The sequence below is a fragment of the Leucopleurus acutus genome (genome assembly GCF_964270905.1).
Source record: "Leucopleurus acutus genome assembly, chromosome: 16".
In the NCBI taxonomy this organism is placed as follows: domain Eukaryota; kingdom Metazoa; phylum Chordata; class Mammalia; order Artiodactyla; family Delphinidae; genus Leucopleurus; species Leucopleurus acutus.
The window spans coordinates 3,023,358-3,041,508 of NC_139158.1; the positions used below are offsets into that span (position 1 = coordinate 3,023,358).

General features: G+C 44.7%; 1 protein-coding gene across 1 annotated transcript in view; it reads left to right on the plus strand.

The window, feature by feature from the left end:
- SDK1 (sidekick cell adhesion molecule 1) overlaps nt 1-18,151 on the plus strand; it is a gene marked incomplete at both ends in the record, with an annotated part of 817,684 nt that overhangs the window by 661,924 nt on the left and 137,609 nt on the right. The window contains 2 exons of the mRNA XM_082858150.1: nt 9,735-9,850; nt 11,682-11,874. Of these exons, the coding sequence (XP_082714276.1) occupies nt 9,735-9,850; nt 11,682-11,874 (309 nt within the window). The remainder of the gene's footprint in view (nt 1-9,734; nt 9,851-11,681; nt 11,875-18,151) is intronic.

Below are 18,151 nucleotides of genomic sequence, written 5' to 3' on the forward strand. Positions count from 1 at the left end.
AACTTGCAGCTAAAGTAAAGCTCAGCTTGACAAGCTGGACGAGTGGGCGTCAGGGAAGGCGTGGCTTAGCCGCTCCCAGCCCCCCTGGCCGCAGATACTATATATTGTAGAAAGTGCAAAATAGTGACGGATTCAGGAGGTTTACGGAGCAAGTCTGTGTATAGTTTCACTTTTTAAATAGACTTTAGAGGAATTTTAGGTTCACAGCAAATTTGAACAGCGGGTACAGAGATTTCCCATCTCCCCCGCCCTTCCCACAGCGTCCGTCACTGTCAGCGTCGCCCTCCAGACGGTAATTCTGTTATCGTTGATGAACCTATTCTGACGCCTGTTTATCACCCAGAATCCACAGTTCGCTTCAGGATTTACGCTTGGTGTTGGACATTCTGTGGGCTCGGACAGATGTAGAATGGCACGTGTCCACAGAATCGTTTCCTTGCCCTAGAAATCCCGTGCTCCATCTGCTCATCCCTCCCTCCCCAGCCCTGGCACCACTGCTCTTTTTCTGTCTTCAGTTTTGCCTTTCTCAGCATGTCATATAGTTGGACTCCTAAGGGATGGAGCCTTTCCGGATTGCCTTCTTCGCTTAGCAATGTGTGTAATGCACACGTATAGTTTTCAGATGTAGTTTCAACAGTTGTACATTTTTGAGTGGCTGTAAACAGTGGTTTACTACTGTGAAAAGTTGACAGACGTGAGAATCTCCCAGCCCAGCTGCACCCCGTGGACAGCACCCTGATGGGACCACTCTACCCTGCAGTGCCCCCTACTCGCCACTCTCTAAGAAATCCATTCTCAGCTCCCAGAAATGGCCCTCGTTTTAGGTTGCAAACAGTTTTCCGTAAGGAAAAAGACTCCTGTGTCTGAAACCACTCCTGTGGTTTTCCTTTCACGTAACCTAGTTGTTAGGTGCCCTCGCGTGCTGGGTGCTTCACCACAGAGCTCCTTGTCCTTGGCTGTGAGAACTGAGACAGTATCCAGTGAGCCAATGCTGTATCCAGCTTAAGACCGAGGACACACTGGGGTCTGTGCTGTGGGGGAATTATCTGGTGAAAATGGATTTTTTTCTTTTTGAGCAATGAAAATCACGGAAAAGCATAACACCTGTCACTTCACCAGGCCTCTTCAAGGCCTGCAGCTAGAGGCCTGGAAAGAAAGGTACTTCAAATGCTAATTACCTGGGGAGAAAAGGTCCCTGGAGGCCTTCCTCCCAGCAGCAGGAGGCCACAGCTTCCAGCTAGGATCCTGGTGAAGACTGAACCCGGCTCTGGACACGTGGGCCTCCACCTTTCTGCAGACCGGTGGCAGCTCAGAGCCTAAGCCGGGCCTTCCCCAGAAGGGCAGGGTTACGTAACCGTCGCTAATTAAGACCTTTCAGCCACAGTGACTCGTGTGTTGGAAGCACTGTCAAGAAGGATTTATGGGCTGTAGGTCTTCTTCTCACCTGAGGGAATTTTTAATCCCGTTGTTCGCAAATCTGAGTCACTTTTGATGACAATAATTAGGGAAAAGAGAAGCTGAAGGATCTGAGAGAGAAGAGTGCTGAGAAAAGTTGGCGATTTTTGGAGTAAAACCCAGGATGGGTAAGAGAAAGGAATCTGAGGCCTCAGAACCTCTATCCTGTGACTTTGGGGTGGAGAGTGTGTGCAAAAGGGCCGGACCCCGTGAGCTTTGATGTGAGGACGGCACAGACAGTGGTTCTCCAGTTTCATGGTTGTGTGCCGTCTTGGGTAATGAGAAGGGAGGGGGAATTGCCTTCTTAACCGTGTCAGCCAGGGCTGGAGGCCTGGGTCCTGGGGTGCGGTGAGGGGCCAGAGCCAGGCAAATGAGCGCCTCTCGGCGTGGTTGTTACGTGGCACCAACGCAGCCTCTCGGCGTGGCTGTTGCGTGGCACCAACGCAGAGCAAAGCAAAGGACAGCGGGAGATCGCTGCTCATTTCGTTTATGCAAAATGCCATTTTAGTAAAGTGTTTGATCCGTGTGGTCTCAGTTTAGAGCAATGTAACAACATTTGACTGGCAAGTTGTGCGGAATTTCAGAGTCAGTGATTGGAAATGAAATCCCAGAACTAAGCCTGCGAAGAATGAGAGCGTGGGTTCTAAGAGAAGACGCCACAGCTCTTTTCAGTCCTTTCCCAAACAGCCCTTGATAGTTTTCCTTCCCCTTCCCTTTCCCTCTTTTTGTCCTTCCTCCCCTTTCCCTCTTTTCCTTCTTTCTTCCGGGGGAGATCGTCCCGGTTATCCATTGCTGTAGGATAAACTTAGAGGCTGAAGGCGTCATATCTCATGGTTGGGTGGGCTGGGAATTGGAGGCCGGAGGGGCAGTGCCTTGTGCCCGGTCAGTTGGCAGATGGGCTGGGCTGGCGGGTGGGTGTCGGGGGAGGGGAGATGGGTTCACTCACAGCAGGGAAGGCTGTGAGGCCGGGCACCCTGGGACCGTCCACCCGGGCACCTGCACACAGCCTCTCCAGCATGGTGGCGGCAGGGTCACCAGACTCCTGCCATGGCCTCTCGGGGCTCCCAGAAAGGACAGTCCTAGAGATAAGGAGTAGAAGCTTCCAGTTCATTAAGGCCTGGGTTTTATTCTCTTGGTCAAAATAGTCACAGAGCCTGCATTCAGGGGGTCCAGACACAGACACCACCTCTAGGTGAGAAAAAAGCGTCAAAGAATCTGCAGCATTTTTAAACTCAGATTTGTCGCGGTATAACTGACATACAGTAAAATTCTACCTCGAGGGGAGAGCTCCGCGCCTACCCTCAGCCCTTGGCAACCATCCGCGTTTTCTCTCCCTGTAGCTTTTCCTTTTACAGAATATCATAAATGTGGGAAAACCCGGCATGTAGCCTTTTGGGTCAGGCCCCTTTCCCTAGTGTAATGCATTCGAGGCCCACCTATGTTGCTGGTGAGCGTGAGACGTTCCTTCCCGCTCACTGCTGAGCAGCGTTCCATCCCATGGACGGACCATAGTTCGTTCTCCTCTCCACCAGGCGAAGGGCTTTGGGATGTTTCCAGTTTAGGGTGGTTATGACTAAAACTGCTATAAACGTGGCATACGGATTTTTATGAGAACTGAAGTTTTCGCTTCTGTTGCATACATACTTAGGGGTAGGACTGCTGGATTCTGTGGCTAGAGCGTGTTTAACTCCGTAAGAAACTACCAAAGTGTTTTCCAAGTACCTGTTACCATTCCGCATTCCCATGAAAAGTATGAGACTTCCAGTTGCTTTGCATCTTCACTAAAATCTGGTCACTGTTTTATTTTAACCCTTCTAGTAGGTGTATAGCGGTATCGCATCACGATTTAATTTCCCTGGGGGCCAGTGATGTCGATTGAGGGCCTTTTCGTGTGCTTATTTCTATCGTTATATTTTCTTTGTTGAAGTAACTATTTAATTAGTTTTGGCAATTTTTTGAGTTTCTGGTTTTCTTATTATTGAGTTTTGAAAGTTTTTTGTATATATTCTGAATAAAAGTCCTTTATTGGACATGTGTCTTACAAGTATTTTCTCCCAATCTGAGGCCTCTCCTTTTATTTCCTCAGCAGGTGTCTTTCATAGAGCAGAAGTTTACAGTTTTCTTCTTTTGTGGGTTGTACCCTTGCTGTCATATCCAGAAATCTTTGCCTAACCCGACATCAAAACTATTTTTTCCTAGACTTTTTATAATTATAGATTTACATTTAAGCCTGTGATCCGTGTCCGTTTTGAGTTCGTTCTCATATACGGTGTAAGGTATGGACCCAGATTGGTTGTTGTGGGGTTTTCTGGCACATGGGTGTCCAGTTCGTTCCAGCACCGTCTGTTGAAAAGACTCTCTTTTTCCACAGTTGGCCTTTGTGCTTTTGTTAAAAACCAGCTGACATGCATGTGAATAATTTCTGAACTCTGTTTTACTGATCGATGTGTTCCTCCTTTCTCCAGTAACACTTTGTTTTAATTACTGTAGATTTATAGTTAGTTTTGATATCATGTAGTAAAGGTTGTCCAATTTTGTTCTTCTTTTTGGAAATTGATTTTGCTATTCTAATTTCTTTGTTTTTCCATATACATTTTAAAGTCAACTTTTCAATGTCTAAAAACTGCTAGCTGCAGTTTTGGTTGGGATTGCATTCAACCCATAGATCAGTTGGGGGAGAGTTGACACCTTTGTTATGTTGTCTTCCAACCATTAATATGCGACTCATCCTTTACTTGGGGCTTTAATTTCTTTCATCAGTTTTCAGCATACGGATCTTGCGTACAGTTTGTTAAATTAATATCTATTTCATGTTTTAACTGCCATGTAAATGGTACTGACTTTATTTTATTTTATTTTATTTTATTTTATTTTATTTAGTTTTGGCTGCGTGGAGTCTTCGTGGCTGCCGCAGGCTTTCTCTAGTTGCGGCGAGCGGGGCTTCTCTTCGTTGCAGTGCGCAGGCTTCTCATTGTGGGGGCTTCTCTTGTTGCAGAGCATGGGCTCTAGGCGCAAGGGCTTCAGTAGTTGCAGCACGTGGGCTCAGTAGTTGTGGCTCGTGGGCTGTAGGGCGCAGGCTCAGTAGTTGTGGCGCACGGGCTTAGTTGCTCCGCGGCATGTGGGATCTTCCCAGACCGGGGCTCGAACCCGTGTCCCCTGCATTGGCAGGTGGATTCTTAACCACTGCGCCACCAGGGAAGCCCCAGTACTAAATTTTTCATTTCAATTTCCAGTTGTCCATTGCTCATGTTTCAAAATATAATTGACTTCTGTGTTTTGATCTTGCTAATTTCAGTTCTAGGAGTATACAGTTGGTAGACTGAGGAATTTTCTACATGGATGATCATATTGTCTGTGAATAGAGAGAGGTTGTTTTGTTTTGTTTTGTTTTCCTTTTCGATCTGTGTGCCTTTGATTTCTGTTTCTTGGATTACTGCACCAGCTTGCCCTTCCAGAATAGGAATGGCAAGAAAGACACCTTTGCTTTGTTGCTGATCTTAGGGGAAAGCGTTCAGTTTTTCATTTTAAATAAGTTGTTGGTTGTAGGTGATTTACAGATGCTCCTTAGCAAGTTCAGTACGTTCCTTTTAATTCCTAGTTTGAGGGGTTTTTTTTAATCACTATTGGAGGTTGAATTTTGTCAAATTCTTTTTCTAAATCTATTAAGATGATTCTATTTTTTTTGTTTGTTTGTTTGTTTGCTTGTTTTTGTTTTTTTTTTTGTTGTTTTTTTTTTTTTGCGGTACATGGGCCTCTCACTGTTGTGGCCTCTCCTGTTGCGGAGCACAGGCTCTGGATGCGCAGGCCCAGCGGCCATGGCTCACGGGCCCAGCCGCTCCGCGGCATGTGGGATCCTCCCAGACCGGGGCACGAACCCGCGTCCCCTGCATCGGCAGGCGGACCCTCAACCACTGCGCCACCGGGGAAGCCCAAGATGATTCTATTTTTAAAATTCTATTGATAATGTTGAATTACCCTGATTGATATTCGAATATTGAGCCAGCCTTATGTTTATAAGATAAACCCCACTTGATTAGGATAAATTGTGATTTTTACATATTGCTGAATTTGACTTTCTAATTTTTTTTTTTTTTTTTTGCGTTACACGGGCCTCTCACTGTTGTGGCCTCTCCCGTCGCGGAGCACAGGCTCCGGACGCGCGGGCTCAGCGGCCATGGCTCACGGGCCCAGCCGCTCCGCGGCATGTGGGATCTTCCCGGACCGGGGCACGAACCCGCGTCCCCTGCATCGGCAGGCGGACTCTCAACCACCGCGCCACCAGGGAAGCCCGACTTTCTAATACTTTATTAAGGGTTTTTGCACCTGTGTTCTCAGGGATATTGGCCTGTAGTTTTCTTTTTTTTTTTTTTTTTCAACATCTGTTTCTTATTTTGGTGTTAGGATAATGCTTTACAATGTCTTTCATTTCATTCTTCAAATGCTTGGTAGAATTAACCAGTGAACCTTATATGCTTAGAAGTTTTTTGGTTGCAAGGGTTTAATTTTGTATTCAAATATTTGATAGCTCTTTGACTACTCAGGTCATCTATTTCTTCTTGAGTAGATTGGAAGTGTGTCTCTTTTAAAGAATTTGTTCATCTCATCCAAGTTGTTGAATTAATGTGCATAAAGATACTCAAAATGCTCTTCTATTCTTTTAATCTCAGTAGGGTTTATAGAGGCGCCTCCTGATCCTGGTGATGTTGGTAATTTGTGATTTCTGTCTATTCTTGATCAGTCTGGCTAAGAGTTTATTGATATTTAAAAGAACCAGCTTTTGGATTCATTGATTTCCTCAATTATTGTTTATTTTTATTTCATTGATTTCTGCTCTTTTTCTTTACATAGGTTTAATTTACTCTCACAGATTCTTAAGGTAGAAGTTTAGATTCTAATATAAACATCTAAATGCTATAAATTCCCCTCTAACACTTCTGCATCCCCAAATTTTGATATGTTGTGTTTTTCACTTCCATTAAACTGAAAATGCTTTCTAACTTTCCATGTGATTTCCTCTTTAACTCAAGGGTTATTTTGAAATGTGCTCCTTAATCTTGAAGTTTTTAGGGATTTTCCACATATCTTTCTGTCGTTAATTTCAAGTTTAATTCTGTTGGGTCATAAAACATACTTTTTGTGATTTCAGTTATTTTTAACTTGTTTAGGTTTGTTTTATATGACATGTATATTTCAAATATGTCCACCTCAGTTAAGTTCCGTATGTGCTTGAAAAGAATGTGTAGTATGTTGTTATTGGGTAGATTTCAAAAGAAACATTATGTAGGTCAAGTTACTTGATGATGTGGTTCTTGTAGATCCTTACTGATATTCTTTGTCTACCTCTTTTTTTTTTTTAAATAAAGGAATGTTGAAGTCGCCAACTATACTAATAGATTTGCCTAGTTTTTACTTTCAGTTTTTTCAGTTTTGCCTTTTGTACTTTGAAGCTCTGTTGCACCTGCATTTAGGATTGCTGAGTCTTCTTGGTGAATAGATCACGTCATCATTATATAATATCCCTCTTTATCATTGGTTTTATTCCTTGGTAGGGTATTTACTTTGACTGATATTAATATAACCACTCCAGGTTCCTTTTAATTAGCGTTTCATGTACTTTTTTCCATTCTCTTTTAAGCTATTTGTGTCCTCATATTCAAAGTGGGGTTGTTTTAAACACTGTGTAGTTGGGTCTCGCTCTTCATCCAACTGATAATCTCTCTTTTATTGGCTTATACAATAAAATATATTGACAATATATTACATTATATATTTAATGTAACTGTCGATATGATGGGATTAAAACCTGCCGTCTTGCTAATTGTTCTCTATTTGTTTTCTCTCTTATCTTTTTCCTTTTCTCTTCCTTTTGCCTGCCTGCTTTCTGATTCATTAGATAATTTTAGAATTACGTTATTTTTTCTACTCTTGCCTTATTTACATCTCTTTTTCAAATCTGTTTAGTGATTACTCTGGAGTTTAAATATATATATCATTCATTAACTACAATGTATCTTGAAATCCATTGTGTGAGTAATGTAGGGACCTTGTAACAGTATACCTTCAATCCCTTCTTCCCACCTTTTGTGCGATTGTGGTCAGTCATTTTATTCTTACCTATGTTATAAGCCCACAATAAATTGCTACTATTTTTTGAGAGCCAAAATAAGAAAAAAGTACATTACATTTACTTCATTTTAACTATTTCCAGAAGTCATCAATTCTTTGCATAGATCTAAAGTTTTGGTGTCTGATATCATATTCCTTTAACATTTGTCATAGTGCATGCAGGTCTGCCAGTAATGAATTCTCTCAGTTTTTGTCTTTCTGAAAATGTCTTTTTTTTTTGCTTTCATATTTAGAAGATATTTTCACAGAATGTAGAATTCCGGGGTGATAGATTTTTCTATCAGTACTTTAAAGATATCACCCCATTACCTTCTGGCTCACATAGTTTCTGATGAGAAGGGCTGTTATTCTTGTTTTTGTGTCTTACATGCATTGTACCTTTTTGTGTATCTGCAGCACAGACTTTCTATATACTCCCTTGCTAGCCCACATTCAGCCTTTAGCAATTCATTAAGAATTTCACTGCATTTTCCCAATTGTGTGGTGTCCATTGCTCTTTCTCTCGTGCTCTGTCACAAGCGAGCCCATGTTCACATTCCTACTCCTTGGGGAGGTCCGTCTTTTCTTATATTTTAGACACTTGGTTGCCCTGTGACCTCAGCTTCCTTACGGGCTCAAGAGAAGTTCGGACTCTATCGTTTGTTCAGCTTTTTCTCATGCTTAATGGCTGCGATGTTCTTTCCAACTTTCTACAGCCTAGGCAGAGCAATCCCCGTGGCCATTTTTAGTCCACAGATTTTGGATGGGTGCTGAGTGAGAAGTGCGACAGTCTTCTTGGTGACTTACTGAGGGAGGGACCCAGAGATAGCGCAGCCAGAGCAGATGGGGAAAGACAGGTGACCTGGAGCGTGACTGGAGGGGCCTGGATGAATTCTATGTTTTTCACCTCTGCCTAATGAGATGAGCTTCTGAAGAAGAGTGTAATGAAAGGTGTGTAGTAATTTTTAACAGGACCATGCTCTGTCCTCACGTGTTTTGTGCCAAGAGACTCTTGTCTTTGTTTCTGTACCTTAAGCCAAAGGGTCCTTTGGGATTCAGCGTCTTTCTTTTGAAACAAGCTCCTGAAGAACCAGGACCTTCGTCTGCATCCTGCAAAAAGTTGCCGTGGCACGGCCAGTGGACTAGTACCCTCTGCAGGGGCCACCGAGGTTATCGTCCTTAAAAAGCTGGCCGTGTCACGTCACTGCTGTTTTCCAAGGCTTTTGATTCCCCATTGCCTACCGTATACACTGTTGTCCACTGCGTTCGGCATGTGAGGCAATCCCCACAGCGACCTGTCTACTTCTCCGCCCCTCTTACCCCCGGGCCCCACGTCCGGCCATGCTCACTGTTTTCTCGCCATTCACCAGGTTTTTCATGAGACCGCGCCTTTGCTCACTCCGTTTTCCCAGGTGCGAGTGCCTCTCGCAAGGCCTTTCCCTCCTCAGAGTTCTATCCCAGACCTAGTGCAGGTGTCTTCTGACGAGAGGCCTTCCATGCTTCCCTTGGGCAGAGGCTCTGCCCCGTGTGTTTTCTAGAGTCGCTTGCCTATTTCAATTCTGTGAGTGCCTTCCTTAGAATATGACTTCCTTGAAGACAGGCCACTGGGCAGGTGTATAATTGGGCTCAGTAGCTGTTGAAATCAATAAAAGAAGTGGAAAGTGGAAATTGTTTAAATGATAATTTCTATGGCAGACAAAGAGAAATTTAGCCTACAGATGAATTAATAACAATACCTATGAAAAAGGATTTTTTTTTTCATGTGAAGGATAATTGGGCTTGAAACACTGTGACATATAACAGGGAAGGCAGATTTCTGGATGAAAGCTTGCCTTGATCTCAAATATTGGGTAACTGAAAAAAAAAATCAGAGAACGCTTTTGTTTGCTATCCATCCTGGGATCCCTAGGAAAGGCTCGCCCACGGGGCTCAGGTGATCCGGTCCACTTTTCTGCGTGTGCCTTAAAAAATTCCCCAGCAGAAAATGAGAAGTCGCTCAGTTCTGCTTCTTTGTAACGTCACGATTAGCTTCCCAAAACGTCCATCACCCTCCCCGTTCTCAGCGCTGCGATCGCCGGGGAATCCTGAGCAGCAGCTAAGCGTCTCTTCTCCCCTCCCCTGCCCCGCGCCTCCTGCCGCGTGTCCTGCCGTCTCCCTCCGCTGCCCTGGAGCAGTGCCGACCTCGCCCCCGCAGAACGTGCAGGTGGAAGCCGTGAACTCCACGACCATCCAGTTCCTGTGGAACCCTCCACCCCAGCAGTTCATCAACGGCATCAACCAGGGCTACAAGGTAGGCGCCTTGGGCCACAGCCTCCGGGCGGCTGCCGTGGTGTGTCACGGTCTTGTGATGAGTGAGGGGGCTGCCCGCCCCTCATTTCATCAGGAACCCACGGCATCCGGTTACGGAGTGTGTTGACCTTCTGGGGTCACCTTTTATCCAGGGTCTTTTCATCAGCTATACTGGTTCAGAAACTCAAATTATTGGTTATCAAGAGGATGGTGCACGGGAATTCCCTGGCGGTCCAGTGGTTAGGACTCGGTGCTTTCACTGCCGAGGGTGCAGGTTCAGTCCCTGGTGGGGGAACTAAGATCCCGCAAGCCGCGCAGCATGGCCAAAAGACAAAAAGAAAGAAAAAAAGAGGACGGTTCATACAGAACTGAGCAATGTTACGAGAAGAGCCGTCCATTTTCAAATGCCCGGTCGGAGACTTAGCCCTGTTGATTGGAATCGGCACGTGTACAAACCACTTCTTCCCGGAAGGGCGTTCTCTCAAAGCGCACTGGGTGCAACTGAGTGATGTTTCTACCAAGTAAGGATAAGTAGGTCCCCCTCTCGCTACTTTAGGGAAAGTTCTGTTTGTAGAACTGGGACCAGCTGACTCGGGGCACCTATCCAGACTGAATTAGAGACAAGGACAGACTCCTATCTGCCCTTCGTGTGAGTACCAGAATCTGTTACCTTCAGAGATGTACCTGGATGCAGTTTCCAAAAGTACAGGTTACGTTTCCTTTTAGATCAGCATCTCCTGGCTGGCCTGGGAGACCATGTGAATGTTACCTGCAGCATGTTCGCAAATCTTCCGTGACAGCAGGTGAACTCAGGGAGTATCTTTATAGAGAGTTTGCCTGAAAACTTGGTCGTTTCAGATTCAGAGGGTGTTATTGCCTCAGACACACAGTTAATTGTTTTTCCAATTTTTTTTTTTCCATTTGGATTCAACTTACTAAAACACTTGGTTTTCACTAGAAAGGCAGACGTAGCTGGAAATTTGTCCTGCCTTTTTTTCCCCCCAGAGGTATCTACAGTCAGAAGCTCCTTAGAAAGGAAATCATGTCGATCAACGAAGTGGATTCTGCCTTCCTGACTCTCCTGTCAGGTCTTATTGGCAAGACTGGGGTGTTCATTCGATGGCTTGGTTGTCGGCCTAAAATCTATATAAATATGCTCCTTGTTCTGCACAGTGTCCATTTTCAGACCTAATTAACCCTAGAGATGTTTGGTGTCAGAGGAGTTAAAAGTCACACTCATACATAATGTTGCCAAAACATTAAAACAACTTCCCTTGGAACGTGTATATGTACTATATTTCTTTAAGAGTATAATGTCTCCTAAAATCCTTTTTAGAAAACTGGTGTCATGTGAATTATAAATAATTACCATTGTTCCCATTGAACCGGGGGCTTCTTTTTGAATCAGCAGGTGCCTAACTAGAAAAATGTGTGTACTGATGTTTGATTGCACTGATGCAGTTGAATAACAGTAATGTCATCATTATTTCTAAATGTTCAAAAATAAATATGTTCTGTAACATGTTTAAGTGAACAGAAGGTGAAGGTTTGAGGAGTGTCCATTTTCCCAATATGAGTTAGAGTAGATATTTTATTTATGTACACATGTATAAAAATATATATAAATATACATTTGTACTCAATAATCTATGAGATATCTTTTAAACTCAGTATTTTTCAGTGAGATTATAAAATGTAGGCTGTATGGGGTTCCTTAATTACAACTTTGCTTTCTTTGAAGACATTTTAATCGTGAAATAAAATTCTGGTGCAGACTTGAGGGTGAAGACATGCAATTAAAAGGATCTCTTTTTCACCCCGTTCCATCCCAGCTTCTGGCGTGGCCAGCCGATGTCCCCGAGGCCGTCACTGTCGTCACCATTGCTCCAGATTTCCATGGAGTCCACCATGGGTACATAACGAACTTGAAGAAGTTTACTGCTTACTTCACATCAGTTCTGTGTTTCACCACTCCGGGGGACGGGCCTCCAAGCCCGCCTCAGCTCATACGGACACATGAAGACAGTGAGTACTCCTTTCCCAGTTCTTATCGATAGCCTTTAGCCAGTTGTCAAAGAGGTTTGGGCCACTGTCGTATCCAGCACAGGGGAGGAGCCAGGGTGGGTCTCCAGCAAGCTCCGTGTTCTCAGTGTGTTCACAGCCTGCTCACCCTGGAGAGGTAAGTCATTGAAAGTAGTAATAATGTTTGGCAGAGGTGGTCTGTGGAGTATGGAAGGAGGCCTGGCTAGAGGAAGGAGCTGTGAGGACAAGAGGGACAGTCCAGTCCCGGCTGTACAGTCAGCCTTTGGTCTTGTCTTGCTAGACTACTCTTCACTCAGATTTCAACTTCCAATCCCCTTACCTTCTTCTTGAATCTCCCCTTAAGGCCTCCCAGCCCATGTCTTCCCCGACTTTCCCCAGGGGAATCTCACCTACGCATCTCTAAGACCCTGGACTTTCCATTGTCTCCAGCTGGTCAATTCAGATCAGCTGTTTCTCTGCTCCTAGGCCAACTGATGCTTCTGGAAAACATTTTCTGAGAAAATGATCACAGATGTGCATAAAGATTTATATACAATGAGGTTAGTTACAATTATTAGTAATTGAAAAAAAAATGAAAAACATTCAAATGTTCCAAAGGGGGATAACTGAAAACCTATGGAATGACTATATACTAAATATTTTGTAGTTATTAAAAAGAAGTTTTGCGAGGAAACGGTCTTGATCTCATGTTACATGGTAAAAAAAAAAAAAAAAAAACGTATACAAAACTATATGAGTTACAAATTTTATACAGATACACCTGTATAAGACCCTATTAGCTGAGAAAAGACCTTGAAGGAAATATATCACAATTCCGACAGTTGTTACCTCCATGTGACACGATTATGGGTATCTTTTACTATTTTCTTCTTATTTCTCTGCATATTCTCTTTGCTACAATGAGTATGTACTCTTTTATAAGGAGAATTAAAACTTAAATAAGTTTAAAAAGGCTGCCACTTGTCTCTCCTCCAGCTTCCTCCTCTCCCATCTCAGCTGGGCTCTGGGTGTGGTCTGACCTTCTGTACTTATCTCTGCTCGGTGCTGTCATCCACTGCTCCGCTCTGCCCTGCCCCCTGAGACCCAGCTTCACTGTCCTCCCAGCAATGACACTTACAGAGGTCAAGGCCGTGCAAGTTGAGCTTCCTCGCTTCCCCCCCCTTCCACCTGAGTTTCCCTATGTTCTCACTCTTGGTCCTCTTCCCTCCTCTCTCAGAGGATGAAGAGTCTGACCTTTCCTCAGCCCACAAATATGCTCAGGTCTCCCTCACCCAGAAGTGCCAACTCCCTGACTGTGCTGCCCACTGAGTCACCCAGCTCTCAGCATAAACGATTACTCTGCCTCCTAACCTCTCCCACTCCCCATAACCCCTAGCCACCTGGCTTTCACTCCACTACTCTGCTGTAACCGCCTTGAATTGACTCAAGGTCTGTGTCAAATTAGTGACACAGGAAGAATAGAAATGGATTTCTTGACCCTCTGAGACCACTGATGTTCCTCCCATTAAAAAGATAAAAGGTAACTCTGCCACTATTAACTGATTCCTGATGTTCTTTCCATACTCTGACTTTGATCTGCTATCTGCTTTCTGTTTAACTGAAATTTTATTGAGATAGTTATAGATTCACATGAACTTGTAAGAAATAATACTAAGATCCCATGTACACTTTGCCCAGTTTCCATCAATGGTAACGCTTGCAAAAGTATAGTACATCACAACCAGGATATCTACATTGATGCAACCCATTGATCCAATTTAGATCTCTGCAGTTTTACTTGTTCTCGTGTGTGTGTGCGCGTGCCCATGCGCGCATGTGTGTTTAGTTCTGTGCAACTTGTCACATGTATAGATTTGTGTATCTACCATCACAGTCAAGATACTGCATGGTTCCAATACCACAAAGTTTCTTCTTTTATAGACATATCCATGTCCTTCCTTTCTTCCTTTCTAATCTATATGTCCTTTATTTCTTTTTCTTGCCATATTGCAATGACTAGAATTTCTAGTACTCTGTTGAATAAGAGTGGTGAGAGCAGACGTTCTTGCCTTGTTCTTGATCTTAGAGAGAAAACATTTGGTCTTCCACTGTTAAGTATGATATTTCTCATAGCTGTTCTTTATCAAGTTGAGGTAATTCCCCTCTGATATTAACTTGCTGAGAGTTTTTGTCATGAATAAATGTTGAATTTTTTCAACTGCTTTTACAGCATCAATTGATATGACCATATGATTTTTCTTTTTAGTTTGTTAATTGATAAGGTGGATTGATTTTCAAATGTTGAACCAACCTTGCATGCTTGGAATAAATCCCACTTGGTCATGGTGTATAATTATTGTTCATGTTGTGGGATTCAGTTTGCTAATACCTTATGGAAGATGTTTTACATGTAAGTTCATGAGAGATATTGGTCTGAAATTCTACTTTACTGTATTTATTGTCTTTGTCTGGTTTTGGTATCAGCATAATACTGGCCTCATAAAATAAGTTCGTACTCTTCTGTTTTCTGGAAGAGATTGTGTAAAATTGGTACTCATTCTTCTTTAAATGTTTGGTAGAATTTTACAGTGAAATCCTCTGTTCCTGGAGAGTTCTTTTTTGGGAGTTTTTAAGTTATAACTTCAGATTCTTTAATGGTTACAGTACTGCTCAGTCGTCTGTTTCATTTTGGTAGTGTGTGATTTTCAAGGAATCAATCCACAAAGTTGTTGAATTTCTGAGTGTAAAGTTGTTGGTAGTACTTCCTTATTGTTTTTCTAGTGGCTGCAAAATATGTAGTCATATTCCCTATTTCATTCTTTCTTCTGTTTTTTGTGGAGGTTTTTGGTCATTCTTCCTAGAAATTTATCAATTTTATTGATTTTTGTTGAAGAACCGCTGTCTTGTTTCATTGACTTTTCTCTGTTGTCTTCTTATTTTCAGTTCCATGGATTTCTGCGCTCATTCCCTTCTGCTTGATTTGGTTTATTTTGCTTTTCTGTTTTTAATTTCTTGGGGTAAGCACTTAGGTGATTGATTTGAGGTCTGTCCTCATTTCTGATGTCAGCATTTAGTGTTATAAATTTTCCTCTTCACGCTGCTCTAGTTGCATCCCACATATTTTGGTGCGTTCTGTTTCATCTTCACTGAGCTCTATACATTTTTATTTCCTCTGAGGCTTCCTCTTCGACCCATGGATTATTTAGAAGTGTGGCATTTAATTTCCATGTGTTGGAGATGTTCCTGCTGTCTTTCTGCCTTTGACTTCTCGCTTGGCTCCATTACAGTCAAAGAACACACTTTGCGTAATTTCACTTCTTTTAGATTTATTGAGGTTTGTCTTATGGCCCAGAACATGATCAGTCTCAGTTAAGGTTTCATGAGTTCTTGAAAATATAATGTGTATTCTGCTTTGGAGTCTGCCTTATAATTATAAACTTTCTATAGCCCTCATCAGATTTTAGGATTAAAAGAGACAGTTGGTCAGGTGTAGCCTTCTCTTTTTTCAAAAAAAAATATTAAGGCTACCTCATCAAGTTCTGTGTGTACTGGGCCTGTCATAATTACAGGGGATTCATTCATCCGTCTGTCCGACATACAAACGTGTGTACGTACTTCCACTCCGAGGTTTGTAGAATGCCTGTCATGTGAGAGGTAGCCAGCTGCGTGTTGAAGGGGCAGCAGAGATGAGTAAGCACAGCCTCTGCCTTTAGAGCTCCCAGCCAGATCTGAGGTGGACAGGACTGAGGTCACTGCCACTGAGGAAGGAGGTCGTTAGCAGTGGCTGTGGCAGCCCAGGGAGGAGTGACAGAAAATACCTGGGGGAGTCAGGTCAGTCTTGTGGAGGAGCCGAGAACCGAGGTCAGCCCTGATGGATGAGTTTTGATGCCGAGAATGGTTGAGAAGAAACAGAACCCGTAAAGGCAAAGGGAGTAGAAGAGAGTGTGAGAGGGTATGAGGCATTTAGCTCAGCTTCAGTGTAGCCTGTGGGGTGGGGGTGACCCTAGAGAACAAGTTGGGAGCCGACCCAGGAGAGTCTCAACTGCTAAGTTAAGACGCTTGGACAGAGATAGTCTAGGCATTGGGGAACCACAGAGGGATTTCCCTTAGGGCTGTGACTTGAGTGTTTCAACAGCTCTGTCTGGAGGTTTTGTGATGATGGGCTAGAGAGAAAGGTGATGGAATCTGGGAAGAAGGCAAGTAATTATGTGCACCTCTACACCAGCGGTGGAGCCAGCAGTAGGGGAGACGCTAGAGGCATGTCACAGAGAACTGGGGGCTGGTTAGACTTAGGGGGTGGGAAGAAGGGGTTCTGCAGATCACTCCACATACTTCAGCGTAGGTGACGGGGCAGATGGTGATGCCCGTGACTGAAAGGAGGGAAACAGGTCCAGGGTTAGGACGCTGGGTTTGGTCGGATCACACTCACATGGAGGCAGGTGTGGCCTGTGGGCAGCAGAGAGTCTGAAGCCGTAGGTTTGGGAGTCCTAGCAATTAGCGATCATGACCTTATTTTCCGAGGAAAATGATTGAGGGAATATAATTGAGCCCGTGGTCTAACCGCAGATGGAAATATCTGATATCAGTGCCATCCACCTAAGCGGATGCAGCCGCTTTGGGAATCAGGTGGGCGTAAGAGGAACGGGAGGCTCCCTGGGCGCTGGCACTGTCGTGTGAGGGGAGGCTGGTCTGGGGACAGTGCAGGGGGTGGCGAGCAGAGGGACCTCTGGAAGAAGAAGGGACGTTCTGCCTGCTCGGAGGCTCCGTGCTGCACTCCTCTGTGGGAAAACACAGCCTAACAGCTTCACGTTTGCAAGCGGGCTGGGAGGGGAGAGTCCCCATAACTAAGGAAGGTGGTGGTGAACTCTAGGAGCGGCTGTCAAGCACCCCTCACGGCCCTTCATCATTTGGACGTTTTCCTCTATTTCATTATTGAAAGAAGAGGCCAGGGCCGCATCTCAGCAACGACCACGGCCAGGTCCAACTGGATATCAGGTTTTACTTTCCAGAGGACATTTGCTAAAAATAAAAAGTGGCAAAAAGCAGAGAACTTCTTCAGATAAAGAGAGAAGACTCCTGGCTGAATTCTTTACTAAAAAAGCCCTATTGCTGCCAGTTAAACAGACAGACACTGACTGTGGGGAAACATCTCACAGTGCTGTGCAGCCAGGAAGCAGAGCCTTAAGGGCCGCCAGGCCCGCCGTTCGTAAGGAAGAGAGAAATCAGGAATGTCCTGGGAATTGAGAAAAATGGCAGTGATGTCATCTTTTTAGAATTTTCTAACTGAACCACCATTTTTTTGATAGGCAGGGAGCCCGTTCATCCTACTTGGAAAGATAGAGCATCCTTGTAAGTAGGGACGATCTCACTGAAATGGGGGAGGTAGGGCTGCTGTCCGCTCTTGGGGGGGGGGGGGCGCGGCCTTTAATAGAGGACTTGGGACTCTGGGTGCTGGAGGAATGGCCGCCATCGCTCTGTAGTGACGGCGCGGACGGCGCCATGGTTAGCCCCACGTCCAGCTGGCCTCCTTCTCCAACGCTCTGATGAAATAGGAACTTGGGGCCAGGGTGTGTGGAGTGGGAAGCTCAGTAGAGAGGAAACAGAATATAAACGTAAGCCTGGACATTGCCAGCTGGTTCCAGCAGAGCTAGAGGACAGGACTATTTGGGCAGGAATCCAGGAAGCAGAAGCACTGAGAATAGAAAAGGAACCAAAAGCTTTCTTTGCAAAAAGAACAAGTCAGTTCAAAAATCCGTCAGACCGTCTTTCTGGAAACTCACAGTTGGGGGAGGATGAGATGGTCCTGACAGCCGTTCTCCTTTACCACGTTCCACACTCAAGAGAGTGAAATGTGGGCTTCCCCGGTGGCGCGGTGGTCAGGAATCCGCCTGCCAATGCAGGGGACACGGGTTCGAGCCCTGGCCCGGGAAGATCCCACGTGCCACAGAGCAACTAAGCCCGTGCGCCACGAGTACTGAGCCCCCGGACGGCCCTGCGGTCCCCCCAGAGCAAGCAGGAGGCCCCCGTGCCAGGCCCAGCTCTGGGCTTGGTGGGTGCATCCTCGGGCAGTCGCTTCGCTGCCCTGGGCCTGGCGTTGAACTTTACGGCCGCAAAGCCGGGGAGGGATCCGAGCAGATTCGTAATGTCCCTCCGGCTCTGAGAATCCGTGATCTTGGATCTGTTGAACTCCTGTTGTGGCCTCTCAGGCCTTTTCTCTCTGGTGTTCTTCAAAGTGACAGCAAGTTCATCTTAGAAATGACTTTATATTCTGATGGTATGA